This window comes from Uranotaenia lowii, chromosome 2 (genome assembly GCF_029784155.1).
Source record: "Uranotaenia lowii strain MFRU-FL chromosome 2, ASM2978415v1, whole genome shotgun sequence".
NCBI classification, from domain to species: Eukaryota; Metazoa; Arthropoda; class Insecta; order Diptera; family Culicidae; genus Uranotaenia; species Uranotaenia lowii.
Genome location: NC_073692.1, coordinates 287,134,903 through 287,150,897, shown reverse-complemented (window position 1 = coordinate 287,150,897; position 15,995 = coordinate 287,134,903). Strand labels below are relative to the sequence as shown.

General features: G+C 38.2%; 1 protein-coding gene across 3 annotated transcripts in view; it reads right to left on the bottom strand.

The window, feature by feature from the left end:
- Positions 1–231: 231 nt before the first annotated feature.
- Positions 232–15,995, bottom strand: part of LOC129745368 (uncharacterized) — a 313,381-nt gene continuing 297,617 nt past the window's right edge. For all 3 annotated transcript variants that reach the window (XM_055738394.1, XM_055738395.1, XM_055738396.1), the window contains exons 4-10: positions 6,075–6,277; positions 5,819–5,997; positions 5,577–5,752; positions 5,287–5,503; positions 2,893–5,223; positions 2,555–2,834; positions 232–2,440 (exon numbers count right to left, since the gene is read on the bottom strand). In XM_055738394.1, coding sequence (XP_055594369.1) covers positions 2,429–2,440; positions 2,555–2,834; positions 2,893–5,223; positions 5,287–5,503; positions 5,577–5,752; positions 5,819–5,997; positions 6,075–6,277 — 3,398 coding nt within the window. In that variant the 3' untranslated portion in view covers positions 232–2,428. The remainder of the gene's footprint in view (positions 2,441–2,554; positions 2,835–2,892; positions 5,224–5,286; positions 5,504–5,576; positions 5,753–5,818; positions 5,998–6,074; positions 6,278–15,995) is intronic.

Genomic DNA, 15,995 nt, shown 5'->3' with positions numbered 1-15,995 from the left:
CAAAAATCAGAAATCAGAAATAAAAAATCAGAAAACAGAAATCAGAAATCAGAAATCTGAAATCAGAAATCTGAAATCAGAAATCAGAAATCAGAAATCAGAAATTAGAAAACATGAATCAGATATGAGATATCAGAAATATGGAAACAAAAACCAAAAATCAGAAATCAGAAGAGTCAGAAATCCAAAATCTTAAATCGGAATCAAAAATAGACAACCATGAATCGTAAATCTGAAAATTTTGTTATCATTTAATTAATGAATCCGAAATGATGAAGTTCATATTCCGAATTTCAAATCCTGAGTTTGAAAAACCTATTCTTGAACCTTAAAAGCCCAAAGCTCCAATTTGGAAAAAAATCTTGGTGAATGAATTGACTTTATTCAAGATATTTATTTGAAATCTCGATTTTCTTTTAACTTGGAATTTGAAATTTCGGATTCTGCAACCAGAAAAAAAAATTCTAGCGGAAGTGAGTGGAAAATCGAAAATTGAAATTTTGAATACTGCCTCCGAAATTTGCAATTCAATTCGATTGAAAATTCAAAAGTTCAAAACTGTAATTTAAAATTCGATTTTCAATTTTCGATTTTAAAATTTAAGAATTCATCTTCGGTATTAAAACTCACAATTTAAATTTTAATTAACATGTCAAGACTCAAAATTCTGGGAAAAAGTCGAAATGCAAAATTTTATGGTCGAAGTCCTTGTTTCTAAGTTCGAAACTTAAGACTTTGGAGTGCGAAACACAAAATAAAAATTATGAAAATAAGCTATTAAAATGAGAAATCAGGAAATTCACGATGCAGATTATTTTTCAAAAATTTGTTCTTAAAATTTTAATGTGGCAATGTGACAATAAAAATCATAAATAAGAAATATAGAAAAAAAATCAAATACAGAGCTTAAACTTTCAGGCCAAAACAAATTGAACTTCGAAATTGCGAAACTCAAGAAATTGACGGTCGCCTAGTGATATATGGATTGTAAGAATATATCAATAAAGTTGGGTGATGGATTTAAGATTTACTGAGTAAGTTTGTAATTTCTGTCGAAAATTAAAAACAGCTCAAATTTTTCAAGTTTTGAGAAAAAATCCGTCTGATTTTATAGATTTTTTTTTCTGAAATTTTGGACACTTTTTGATTTGTTCATCCATGTTTATTTTTTTTTGACCATTTTCTTCCCTTCGATAAGGATAAGCTCAAGTCGACCGTTTTGATTTGCCAAAGCCCTACATGTGGAGCCTTGAACAATTTTCCATTGACGAAGTGTTCAAGTGATGTGCTTACCTAACCCGGGGGAGGATTTTGTTTTTCCATTTCCAACCGAACGAAACCCAAACACTATTTTCTCCGTTCATTCTACCGGTTGATCCTCTTCCTACAGCAGCCTCAAATCCTGTACCCAGCTCAAGTTTATCCGAGAATGAAGGAGGTACAGATTTGTACACCGAAGGTTAAAAATATAAAAAAATGGAAAGGGGTACCGCAAAGTTAATTTTTTAGTTTTTGAATGTGAAATCGTTGTTTTACATTTTTTTTTGTTTTTTTGTAAACTTTGTAGGTAGAAATATATTTTTTTTCCGTTTTCACATTTTTTTCTAACCGCACTGTATCGAAACGGTAGTCTCAAGAAGTCCAAACACGGGCAGGAAAAAAAAAACAAAAAAATCGTTTGCCGTTTGCCCTGCAGGTTAAAAATCAATGAATGGCGAAGACAAACAGAGCCAACCTAACCTCCACACGACGAAGACGAAAACGAGGCACCTTCTCATTGAGGAGACAAAAGCAATCAAAGGCTTTGGTCCTAGAAGGCAGTCAGGGGGATGTGTGGTGGATGCTTTCGCTATTTTCCGGTAAACAAACAAGGTGGGATCTGGCCGAGTGAGGGCAATCGGGCGACGGAAAAGTAATTATTTGGATCAAGAAGAAGGAAAAACAAACCACTTCCTTAGCTTTTCCCCGGACCTCGATAGTAGGCGCTGCTGGAGAAAAAATAAAGAGTACCGGAAAATGGAGTCGGAAACCCGGGAGATTGGTTCTGTCTTTCCGATGCCAAAAGCAATCTGAATGTTCTTGAAATCGGGTGGATTTTTTCGCCTCTTTTGGATGGATAATCTTCTGCTTAAGTTTCAAAAACTGGGAACTGCCTGATGAAGTCATTAGTGATTGTTGAGATTTTTTGCTGTGGTTTTTCTTTTTTTTTTATTGGGGGTGGCTGACCGAGTCTATTCAACGGAACTCTATGTGGGGTACTATTTGCTACTTTAACATCGTTTTCCGTCTGGTTTTGCAATATTTTTTTGGTAGTGTATATAGATAGTTTTTTTTGTTTTGATTCTCTATGCTTGTTTGTTTATTTTAAAGTTAAAAAAGTAAGTCTTTATTGCTTTCATTTGTTTACCGGTTTGTGGCGTACGCAAACCTAAGACGAGTTCTGGAACGAAAGACAAGAGAAAAAGAGAGCACAATTTTAGTTCCTTGTACACTATTGTTTATGGAAAGCACTGATAGAAAACATACTATAACATTCAAGTGAATCGTCACTTACTTTGAACATAAAGTGCTGACCCTGTGCTTCTTGTGGCGAGCTGCCACTCTGATATCCGGGACTGGGAGATTCTGCGTTCTCCGGGACTGGAGTGATGTTAGCGTAGTTGGCCGAGCACGAGAGCAGGCCCCGTAGCTGCGAAGGCGTTCCCGGATGTTTGAGGGAAGGGTTCGGCGCGACATCGCTGCCCGGCTGCGTTAGCGACAGTATCGATCGATCGATGTTCTGGTACTCCTTGCCGGATCGTGGCCTCAGGGTGGAGGTGGCCTGCCGGATGTGTCTGTTGGAAAGTTTTATTAGTAAACAATTTCTCAAAGAAACTAAGGCGTGACTCTTACCGCATGCCCTCGGGCGTATCAGACGAACTATGGCTAGAAAGCGATAGCGTTTCGATGTAGTCGGACATATCCGAAGTTCCGCTGCTGGTGCTTCGTGAATCGATGTAGGGTGCAGTTGTGGTGGTCATCATATCCGGACTACCATAGGCTTTGGTTTTCGGTGGACAGATTGGAACTTCGGCTTCCGCGGATGTGCTCTTTTCCGGTACTCGGACCTTCTGGAACTGGAAGGTAAGCTCCCGGAGTGGATCAAAAGATTTGGATCGCCTTGGTAGTGAAGAGTGAACGCAAGCTCCCTGCTGTGGAAGTACATGTCGCTGGTGTCTTCGGGCCGACATTGCTGTCGTAAGTGGAAGCTCGAATTCTGTGAAGTCTGTACCCCGTTGCCGGAGCGATCCCGTCGATACCCCGGAGTCGTTTGAACTGGAGCTATCTCGATTCTGTGCTTTACAAGGGACGCTCTCAGATCTTCGGATGTAAACTGACTGTGAAGTTTGACTAGGATTGGTGGAGGCTGAGATTTCGTCTTCCGTTTCAGCTGCGGTTGTTTTACTGCAACACGTATCCCTAGAGCACAATTCAGATTCTCTGTGGACACACGGCGAAGAAGATCGTCGAGCTTCGACATTGCAGTTTGGTGTTGGAGGTTTCTGAAGAGTTTCTGTACTTGGTGAAGCCGTTCGACTTAGTGGACTTTCGATTTCTTCACCTTCGTCTAAGAACCGTGATGATTCAGCAGAAGCGGATCTTTTGCGTGGGGACAACCGTTTATCGCAAGGTAGTAGATCACTGTGATCCAACAGATGTTTCCGGGTATAAGGACTAGTAGTTGCTTTCAGCATTGCACTTCCGGGTATTCTAGTTTCATCATCGACTCGTTTGCGACTGCGATCAACTGCCGGTCCACAAAGACTAGGATTGCTTGCCGATTTCTCACCAATGATTCGGCTCATTCGTTGTTTAAGGAGATCAGACTTGAAAGGTAATGGAGGAGCATCGGTAGATGCTGACGTAGGTTCTACATCAACAACAGTCGTTGGTACTGCTGGAGCCATCGGAATATAACCGGGAAACTTGGACTTAACTGTAGCCGGTTCCATCATCATGTAGTTTTCTTGCTTGTCATCGACCTTAACGGTATCCGCGTCAGGTGTCTTAGCACTTGAATGGCCACATTTGTGACAAACCTTCGATTCGTCTTCAAAGTCTTGCACTGAAAGTCCAGCTCTCTGTAAGACTTCTTTAGAGTTTTCGTAGTTTTCAAGCGACTTCTCAAATTCCATATTTGCGTAGTTTGCTTTCTTATCTTCGGGAAGCACTTCAACATCTTCATAATTATCGTAACTAGAGGGTTTCTTATCTTTACTGCTCTCGCTTTCCGTTTGATCACATTCGCACGCTTCCAGTCGCTTTCGGATCTTCTTTGCCACGTCAACCGTGGCGTAGATTGCATTTTCCCTACTACTGGCGTCCATCACTGGCATCTTACCCTCACCACTCAACTTAACCTTACTTATCTGTACACCCGTATTTTCAATTCCACTTCCCCGCTTACACAACGGTAACGAAATCCAATTGTCTGCCCATGACATCACTCGATTGCAGGTACAATCGACCCGTGGACCGTCTACCAAATCCCTTTCCTGTTTTGTTGATTCCTGATTTTCTCCGTGCAGGCAACCGCAGACTGCTTTGCCCAGTGATAGTGGCGTATCGTAGTTGCCATAGCTACCGACTTCACTTTTCGCACTACTCGTGGCCTCCTTCGACAGGTACTCGTGTATTTTCTTAGGTGTATCGTAGTTCTCCGCCATGCTGCTACCTTCGTCTGCAGCGATCGGGATCTTTGGGATGTCGTAGTTTTCATAGGGACCCACATGACTGTTTTGAGGTGACTTGCAGCTCAAAATGGCCGAGTGAAGAGGTGCTGTAATGTGTAGGGGGATTTCTTTGGGTTTAGGCGGTCGTCCAGGAGGACAACACTGACATGGTGAGGTGGGTCGATTATGCATGCAGGTGAGCTGAGTTGCAGGAACCTTTTCGTACCAAGACTCCGGTCCACCAGGCTGACTTGGAGCAGTTGTCTGCCGAGGGATGGAGTATTCGGAGTTGTTACTGCTCCCGTGTGAACACAGAGACATTCTATCTAGAGCCGGTGTCTTGGAGATGTGCGACTGATTGATGTGATTGTTGTGTTCTGTGAGCGTATGCCAGGCCGGCGACGGAGCAACTGCTCCTGGTGTTCCCGTGACGGTTGAACTGCGGGACATCGACGGTGCACCCAATTTCGATATGCAGCTCATGCAACGCTCCAAATTTGCCATCGTATTTCTGCGTGGTCAAAATTTGGTTAAAGAATAAGTTCCACAAGATTACTAAGGTTATAAGACTTACCTAGGGAAGGAATCCATATCGTTGATGCTGTCGTGCCCCTCGGACACAGACGCCGTATCACCACAACCATAGTTACTATCGAGGTCCCTGGACTCCGTCGAAGGCCAGTACGATCCCGTCCGACAGGTACAGTTGGAGCTCTCTATGTGTACGGTGCAAATTTCATCGTTGTAGTTCGTACAACGGGACTCTGCACCTTTTCTAGGACTATCTAGAGCTGTTGATGATCGAAAAAAAAAAACGAAAATCATTACAATCTGGAGGTACAAACTTCCTTAAATGCTAACTACCTGCTATCTTCCGTGCTGCTGCTCGCTTTTTACTGGCCAGCTTACCCTGGGAAGCCATCTTAAGGGTATGGGTGATCTCCTCCCCAAGGTCTGTTACAAAAATGTAGAGACCCTCACCCTTCCCACAGCTGGATCCACCCTCGAAGCAAAAGCGATTGTCCACAACACCGTAGCGCCTGCGGGAGAAATGAACAAGAATCCTTGTAACTCTCAACAGAGATTAACCATAGGTTAGATGTTACCTTAGGTGCTGAATGTTCCACAGGCCATTCAACCGTGGAGGTACTCCCGTTGTCAGACAAAACCTGTGATCTTGGATGTGCATTCGTGCTGGTCCCGTCGAAAGTTTGGCTTTCGGGGGCGCCGAAGAGACCAGCACCAGATATTGCAAGTCGTCCCCCAGGTTGTTTGATATTTTAACCTTTAAGTGACAGATAATACCGTAAAAATACACATAAGTTTTCTGCCGATTTTCTACAATCAACCATAATCAATTACCTGCCACTGTATCAGTCTTTCCCGAGTGTCAAAGGCCAGCACCACGATCACGTCCTGGCAGATGATGGCTATCGTGTTGGACTCCTTGTCCAGGGTAAAGCCGGACTCGACGCCAAGAAAGTGCTGCAGCGATAGCGACGCCTTCGTCTGCCCGTTCTTGTAGCGATCCTTCGAGTCCCGGTACAGCTGCAGGTGCAGACAGTCTGAAACGAAACCGGAAACGGAAATTTTTACGACTTAGTCCTTGTGATTTACTACTGGTGTGACAGTCTTTGGTACCGGAAAAGCACCAGCGAGTGAGTTATGGTTCGTTTTGTGTGCAAAGTTCTTAGAAAAGCTACCGAGCAATGCTGGGGCACGTTCTGTTCCACAAGGTGATGAAAATAATTACATGTCATAATTGCATTGTTCAGAAGGAGGATGGACACTCCTACGAGATAATTTCGCAGCCAAAGCGAATTCGAAGGACAGTCGTCCGTCGCTCAGATTCCGGTGAGTGATTTCCCGTGGACTCACTGATTACAATGCCAGCCAGCGCAGACATGTATAATGCTGATGTCGCCCCCGCAGAGTTATAATTACTACACAGCATCAGTCAGCTAGCCAGGCAGCGACGGGAAACAAAAAAAAGGAAACCGGCACTGAATCATACGGATCTGTTTGAAATGGTTGGGAATCATAAGAGTGACAAAAATTTGCCATAGGATTCGGAGCTGGATGAGTTAAAGTGCGCATATTCAGTCAATTGTAGCAGAAGCTAAAATTGTTTTGTAAAAACAATTTATTTGGACCACTTTTTGATCCGAACATTCCTTATTGCTAAGTAGGGGAAAGGTTTCCTAATTGGGCCTATCGGGTTAAATGACCCTACGGCCGTTTGACGAAATGGCTGACAAGGCAACATATCTCATCAATGCATTTTGAGGGTAATATGCTTTGAACATAAGGCAAGAAGGAATTTTAGGAATAAACCAACTCAAAAAAATTTAAAAATTCATATCAGGTTTTGATACCTTTTGATGTAATATTTTGACTTTTATAAATTATACTTAAAGAAGTTCAAAACAACAAGTTGGTTGGTTTTTGTTTCTTATTCAAATGAACCTTAGAAATAAAACAAATTGAAGCTTTTATGATGATTTCATAATGATTGGAAAGTGGAATAAAAGGGCGTTTATGTATGCCCCTATCATGTTTGTAAAATGTCGCTATCCTAAAATAACAGGTTAAATAGAATAAATATATGATCTTCATCATAAAAACTTCGAATTTAAGCTTTTGTTAACACCTTTAGAGAGAATTGAAGATCTCAAAGCAGATTTGATAAAAATTTTCTTATGGATGAACTGCCTCCATATGGCAATATGGCAACCCTTACTTTTGTTATATTCCACAAAATAATAAAAGAAATAGATTTTATAAAACTTCAGCTTTGTCGAATGAAAGCTGTCAGTTTCTAGTATTTCCAATGAAATTATACGAAAATATTGCCAAAACAAACGAAATTTTGCCTAAAACATATATAAGCGCATTTAATCCGCACGGTTTGAGGTTCTGCAATTTTGACAACAGTTATAATAAAATCAATTTCTCACTAACTGAAGGAGATTTCAAAATAAAAATTACTCCAATGTACAGAAAACAGATGTATGCACAAATATTAAGGCAGTAAGCCCGGAGCAAATATTAAGTTCTTCTGTTGTCCCCACCACCACCCCTCCCCTTCCTCCTCTTTGGATTTTCAAGGAAGTTTCAAGGTGGCTTGATCAGGTCAAAAAATGTCTGTTGACCTTTTATCTTTTGATTTTGTTTGAGTTTTGCCGAAGGTTCGGTTCCCCTTAATAAAGGATCAAGTCTTCTTTCATTATGTATCAAATGTCCTTATACTTTGTAATTACAATTTGCCTTTCGAAATGCTTCTACTTCATATGAGTATGTGATCAAGTATCTTTCTAATTTTCGAACTATATAAACTTGGAATTACCTGGAGTCAGAAAATGAGAAGACGACATGTTGCTGAATTTGTCCAAAACAAATATAATGAAAACAGGAAAATGGGATGATTTGCTTCCTTTTTTCCAAATACTGACGATAAACCCTCTTAAATCTTTGTTAAACTCCTAAATCTTCGAATATTTGGGAAAACTTGATCCCTTTTTCTTATTTTCATCATAGCTTTTTGGAAAAATTTTGCAGATCGCAGTATTTTGCATTTTTCTGAAAGCGTGTAATTTCAAATGTATGTGCTTGAAAAGTTGGATCGATACATGAATAGATGAACTAGAAGCGTTTTCGAGGTTAAAAGAGATTTGATCCTTTATTAAAGGAGACTATCCTTTACTGTGGGTGCCCAAAGCTTAAGCATGCAAAATAAAAGATAAAAGTTCCATTGACTTTTTTGGCTATATTAGTTTTCAATTCACAAAGTGTCAGACAATATTAATTCTAGAAGTTTGTCAACTACTCTATTTTCATTGCATACTGAAAGGCGCAATTTTTTAATTTTCGAATAATAGCACTTTTTTGTTCCTTTTTACCAGGAAATAATCAAATATATTTAACTTGCTGACCCGGTGTACTTTGCTTCCCCTTTTATGGAAAAATTTAAATTGAAAAGTTATTTTGTTTAAATAAAATTTTAATTAAGTTTCCAAATTATTCAAAAGCGAACTATTTTTCATGGCATGAAAGCTTGCAGGTTGATGAAGAAACAATAGGAGGGTTGGTCTTTAAATTTAACAACAAAATCTCTCATTTTTAAAGGCGAATATTCACAAAGCCAAAAAGTTTGCCAAACGTTCTGAAAACACTAAGCCATTGGTTTTGTTAATAACATGTATTTTTTGTTTTAACTACACTTTGCCATCCTTCTGGCATTCGGCATTTTTGAATATGAGAATCTTCATTCATTAAAATAAGAAGTGTCTACCAATACAATATATCATTTAATTTAGTAAAAGATTATTTGTCAATTCAATAAAATATCGTCAATTATGTCGAAACGCTTACGATTATCAATTTTTATAACAAATTTATTGAGGATTTTATTATATTTTGGTTAATTTTGTACGGAAAAGTATTAAAGAAACCATTCCCGGTCTTTAAACGGCTACACTCCAAATTTTATGTTCATCTGTTCAGTAGTTTCCGAAAACTGTGAGCCTTCTCCATTATTTTGGAAAGGTTTGCAAGTATTATAGGAACTATTGCTGGCCTTGAAAACGGCTACACACCCAATTTTACGTTGATCGGTTCAGTAGGTTCTGTAAAATGTTCGAATAGTGTCAATTTTTTTATTATTTTGTATGGGAGCCCTCTCTCCATTAAATTGGAGGGGTTTTGAAGTACTATAGAAACCATTTCCGGTCTGAAAAACGTCTACACACAAAATATCACGATTCGGTTCAGTAATTTGCGGAAATTGTTTGAATTGTGTCGTTTTTTAAGCTTTGTATCAGAAGAGACCCCCCCCCTTAAAGAGGTTTAAAGTGTAATAGAAGCCATTTTCAATCTTCAACACATCAAATTTAAAGTTGATCGATTCAGTAGTTTCCGGATATTGTATGAGTTGTGTCATATTTTATTGATTTTCTATGGGAGCCCACCCCCTCCCCCCTCTTTAAGTAGGAACGGTTTGAAAGTATTTTAGAAACCATCTCTGGCTTCAAAACACTATTACATACCAAATTTCAAATTGATCGGTTAAGTAGTTTTCGAGTATATAGAGAACAGGCAGACAGAAATTCATTTTTATATTTAGGCTAAGGTTGCCAGAATTTTTTCAGCACGTATCCGGACCGGACAAACCGGGCAATTTTTTTAATAAAAACCTGGCAAAATCCGGGCATCCGATTTAAAATTGACGACCATAAATCCGGGCATTATCCGGGCAAATTTTGTCAATACTAAAAAACTCCTCAAGAAAAAAATATATAAAAATTTTTTTTTTCATCAAAACTCAACAACCCTAATTAAGGTATAGATTATTAAATATATTAAATATGAGTCAAAGTTCTTGGTCAAGGATGAACGCAGTTTGCACGTCTCAGCGATTTGATATGTCGTTTTCGACGCGGTTTTTCGTGTTTTTATTCATGTAACCAGAAGCAAGCGTTTGAAGTTTTTGAGGAAGGTCTCTAAATGGAGAGATAGAATAGAAATATAGCGCTTTTCAATTCGGAGAGTGATTTAGAAAGTGAAAAGCTGGAAAGCTGATTCGAAAAAAAATTTTTTGGCCTAGTAGTCTTTTTGGAGTATAAATTTATTCTAAGTGTGGGAAGAAACTTATGGTTAAGAAAAAACAAGTGGAGCAGAGCAAAAGGAGGGGAATAAGCCAAGAAAGAAGTGTCTAAAAAGACATGCTACGGGGTATTTAAGTCAGTGATGCCACATTTTAATCGGTACATTTGAACCCAAAAAAAATTTTATTTGGTACGGAAATCCAAAAAATCGGTATGAACATTGGTATTTTAAGGTGATTAGTGAATTGATTTCGGATTGTTCGGATTTTTTTTGTATTTTATACATTTTTATTGGTTTTTAAGAGTTCTTAGAAGGTTTATACTATTCTTTCTTCTCTATTATCTTTTTAAGATTCTTTTGCAAACTTTGGTTTTTCATGATTAGGACCTTGATGTCAAAATGGGATATAAGCGCATAAAAGCAAATTTCGAGAAAAATTGCTTCTAAGCTGTTGTGTTTGGCCATTTTCTAAACGTTTTTAAATGACTTGTATTTTTCTTGCGAACATAAAAGTATGTAAATGAATTTCAAAAAATCTGAAGAAAACGCCAAAAATAGTTTGAAACATGAAAAATCGTTCGGTATTATTAACTCCAAATGGTCATTTTGGCTCTTATACCCCTTTGGCTCTGAGGACCCAAATTTAAAAAAATCGCATATTGAAAAGTTGTTGTTGATTTCTCAAATTTAAAAAAAAAATCCTGAAGCTTCCTTGTAATATTCTCAATCATGTGTTTTTTTTTCAAGTTAACGATTAAAGCATGATTCCTTATAGGTGTGATCTTTATAGAGTGTACTTTACATTTTTTTTGTGTTTTCGAAGTTCTGAAAACTCATAGATACATATTTAACCTCATTAGATTAACTTCCGCTCGCCAGCTTGGCGCAATTATAAATATAGAATATGTTAAAGAAAACAACAGTTTTCCAACATTCTCAATGAAAAAATTATCTCCAAATTCCAACGGATTGGTCAAACTTTATTTGTGGACTTGTCTTTGAACATACGACTATCAAAAACAAAATGCTTCTTTCCTTTAAAATTTGAGAGTTTTGATTAAAATATTGAAACACGTTCACTTATCATAAAAGCTTCAATATCATTTGGTCGCCTTCAATTTAACAGAAACCCAATATTTTCGATAGTCTTGCTTAGACTGAAATATATCTTACATTTTGTATCAAAATCTCGAAAATCGGTATGAAATCGGAATGTTTTGGCAAAAATCGGTATTCGGTATGCACAGCAAAAATTATTTTCTGTAAAATTACGCAAATGTCCTGTAACAAAAAGGAGCAGGACATTTACCGTAATTTCACAGGTCGAAAAACAAATTGCGTGAGTTTTAATTTTTATAGTACAACTTTTTACAGGACATTTGCTGTAATAATAAATGGTTCTTCGTTAACCTTTAAGGAAAACAATTTAAAAATTCAAGTTTTGTAAATAACAGGTTGATTTATTCTAAAGGTTGCAGTTTCAGTGACACGTAATAGTCAAAATTTCTTTCAGTCTATACAGAATCGGTCGGAAAATTGCTCAAAAATCGGTATATACCGATAAATCGGTACATGTGGCATCGCTGATTCAAGTGCAGAAAGTGGTGGCTGAAGAGAAAAAATAGAAGTATGGTCCTTATTTCTTCCAAACCTCTTGAAGGAGTGATTGGTTCATTTTGGTGTCTTCAAGAAAAAGTTGTTAAACTAATTCGACTATAAAATGGTATTTTTTCAGATTTTCAACCCCCGGTGCACATGCGTACGATAAGAGAAGAATATCTGAGTGCAGTTGTTCGAAAATTGTTAGTTTTTGACGTTTAAAAAGAGATTATTTGTCGCTGATTCTTTCATAACTCTTGAAGGAGTTTTCGAGATAAAGCTGAGAGACCAAGTATCCTCATTCTTCCCTACGTGAAACGAATAAGTGATATTTTGCGATGAAAATTGAAAGAAGCAGAAGATAATTTCCAAAACGATAAAGTTATATGATTCATCTATCTTGATTTGTTTCAACTGTAGTGATATGAAAATTGCATTGAATATCTGAAGGCTCTGTGTTGGTATTTGGCTTCCAAAAGCGTCTAACTTGTTTTATTCATACAACCTATCTATTACACGGTTGTTATGAAAAGTCAAGCTAAAAAATTTCATCGAAACGCGCCTGGAAAACTGCTTCATATGAAAACCTTTCTTATAGGTAGATACATATGTACATCATAAGACGACGAAAACAATATTTCAAACTTATTACGTACGATTTTGGAACACAATTCAAAATTTATGATTTTAATTGAATGATTAATGGCATTTCGGTAAACTATACATTCTAATAGGAAGAATATCAAATGAAAGTAATGAAAATTATAGACGGATAGATTAGATTAGGAAGCATGAAAGGTGTTGAAAATGAGCCAAGAGCGTGATTTGGGAAAACTTCTTGCCGCACAAGACCATTCGTCCCACACCGTATTATTGTCTAGAAGAAGTAAAGTCGATAGGCTGACTTTGCATTGATCTATACAATGATACATGGATGGATCGAAGCACGTGTTTTTCGTACCCCGATCGATCAATTAAAATCATAAAAATCAGCGGTGATAATCTGTAAATGCAATTCAAAATTTATGAAATTTTCGCATCTTTTACCAGACACTAGCTTATTTTATTCACTCTACCCAGTGCAATATACATCTCATCCCGAACAGAGCAAAAGCATTTGAAAGCTGAAGCGGATTTCCCGGACTTTACCTCCTCCTGGGATCAGGTTCTGGCAGTGAGTTCCATCACGTAGCTTTGCCCCCACACAATGATTCACTGAGAGGGAACCAGCAGGAGAACCAGGAAACAGGGAACCTAGCCAGCCACCCAGATATCCGAAAATCTCGCAGAGGTGACGATGACGATGCTCTGTCCGAGTCCGGGAATGTGCGGTGCCGCAATTATAATCGTCAGAAACGTGTCACACAATGGCCAATGTTATCTCTCACTATTGCCGGGCAGAACCGTTTTTCGGAATCATCATCATCGTCGTCATCTTCTAGCCTTGGCAGCTTCATCCGGAGGCCATTGGACAACGACAACGACGACGACGTTCGTTTAGTGCTGGCTGGACATATGTTTGTAGCTGCCAGGCGAGCTTTTCGGCTGCCAGCATGAGATTCACTCAGCTACACACCCCCACAATCACAGTGTCACGTGTACCTGAAAGCATCCCACAGGCCAAAGCTGAGAACTGAATTACATTGAAGAGACCCCCCGCCGAGAGGGTCAGAGGAAAATGGACCATTTGTACCGGGGCTCCAAAACCCGGTAGCAAGGAATAGTGCCGTCATAGAAATTCTCACCCTGTCGCTCGTTTTTTTTTTGCTTTCTCTCGTAAATGCCAAAATTTCCACAGGCAATTCTACTGCGGTTTTTGGTCAACCGAACTTCAACTTCAGAACTTGTGCTTTGCAGCAAACGCACAACAATTTCCCTTCCTGGGAAAAAATATACGAAAAATCCCATACACAAAATCGTTTTTCCTCACCATATTGTACGAAAGCTATTTCCAAATCGGGGACAAAGAAAAGTTTTCCACTTTGGGCTCCCTCCTGGCGAAATGGAAGGGAAGCTGCGAACCAACCGAAAGCAAAAAATAGAAAAAAAAAATCTAAACCAGGAGACATCACATGGTAGGGCACATTCATTTATTATTTTGCACTACGCTTCGGGTAGGATTAAAAAGATAAACGATCACGCATTAATCCCCCTCTTTTTCCTACCCAATCTTCACCATAAGGAAAGCTTCATTTTAGAGCCCCCCACATTTTTTGATGTTGTTGTTACTACCATCTGTAAAAGGCTCTGTCGTAACACAGATCATCCTTGCCCTAAAGTGGTTGGGGTCTAGTAAGCTAGGAGATGGGGAGGGGGGGGGGGGGGTTTAACCTTTTCTCGCGTAGGCTTCCTCACCAACAACATCAACAACACCGATCAGCCATTCATGTTGTAGTACATTGAAACATATCGTTCACATAGGTACACTTCCTACAGGAAAAAAAAAAACCCCAAAGAAGTTGGGGAAGCAGGATAACAGTTGAGGTTGCTTCTGCCGAGACGATTTGTTTTCATTACTGGCAGCTGTTTTGGTGTATCTTTTGCCTATGTTTTATTTTGTTTCCACGTTGAAGCATGTTATCCGGTGGTGTAAATCCTCTGATTTACGTGTTCGATGGGTATGCCTACGTGAGAACGGTAAGGTGTACCTACAATTGAGAGAGTATATGAGAAAATCGAAAAAAAAGCTGACTCAATTATTTTAAATCCTAAAATTCTTCCAGGAATGGTTTTGTTTTTCATACATCTAATGATGAAATGATACATTTAAATAAAAAAGTGTGATAAAACATACACTAAGTGGTAAAAGTATGAAGCTAAATATACAGTACCGTTCATAATTGTATAGAAATTGAAAGCACGCGCACTGTCACTTCGACTTTGAACTTTCTGGAGTTTGTGTGGCCTGAGAAACAGTAAATCTACGAAAATCGGACTTTTTGAACTTTTCTCATTCAAACTGCAATATCTCAGAAACTACGCTATATTTTTTATTGAAATTTTTGCCAGAGTGATTGTTGAAGTATAAAGCTAGCATGTCTGAAATTTTTGAAAAGTTCTATCAATGAGATCAAAAGTTACGCGAGGTACAATATCTCAGGCATGAACCTAGAATTGCGATTTCTATAGAATTTTGGACGAATGTTTCCATAGGAAAATCCTATTTTTTGTTTAACAACCAGTCAATCTATTTAAACCAAAAAATCCAAACAATATCGCCTGATTCTTATTTCAAAACACAAATAAATCGTTTATTCCATTTTTTATTTTCTTCATTGCTTTTGCCAGATATTTTAAGAAGACTGATTTGTGGATGGAAACGATATTGTTCTCATGAATCGTCCAAAATTGTATTGAAATCGCATTTCTAGGTTCATGCTGAAATATTGTACCTCGCGTAACTTTTGATCCCATTGATAGAACTTTTCAAAATCTTCAGACATGCTAGCTTTATACTTCAACAATCACTCTGCAAAATTGCAATAAAAAATATAGCGTAGATTTTGAGATATTGCAGTTTGAATGAGAAAAGTTCAAAAGTCCGATTTCGTAGATTTACTGTTTCTCAGGCCACACAAACTCCAGAAAGCTCAAATTTCGTGGAATAATAGTGTGATAGTTGATCTATCTAACACAGAAAGTTTGATTAAAAATTATCATCAGAGTAGAAAGTTATGGAAGTTCAGAGTTGAAGTGACAGTGCGCGTGCTTCCAATTTCTATACAAATATGAACGGTACTGTATTCTGTAATCCAAAAGTGGTACTAAGCTTCCGTCAACGTGCAATACTTATTAACATGAATGGTTTTAAAACAATATATATTCACAGAAAATCATACTCTTACGACTTTTGCAAGCCTTGATCATCGAATGCGGTGCTTCCCATGCACAAAATCACAATTGCAATGATTTTTTTGTTCAATCAAAACATTAAACCTTTTCAGTAACAAAAACTGATGTCAGAAAAGTTTAAATTGATTTTATCTATTTTCGCTTCTCTCTTCTCTCTTCTCTCTTCTCTCTTCTCTCTTCTCTCTTCTCTCTCTCTCTCTCTTCTCTCTTCTCTCTTCTCTCTTCTCT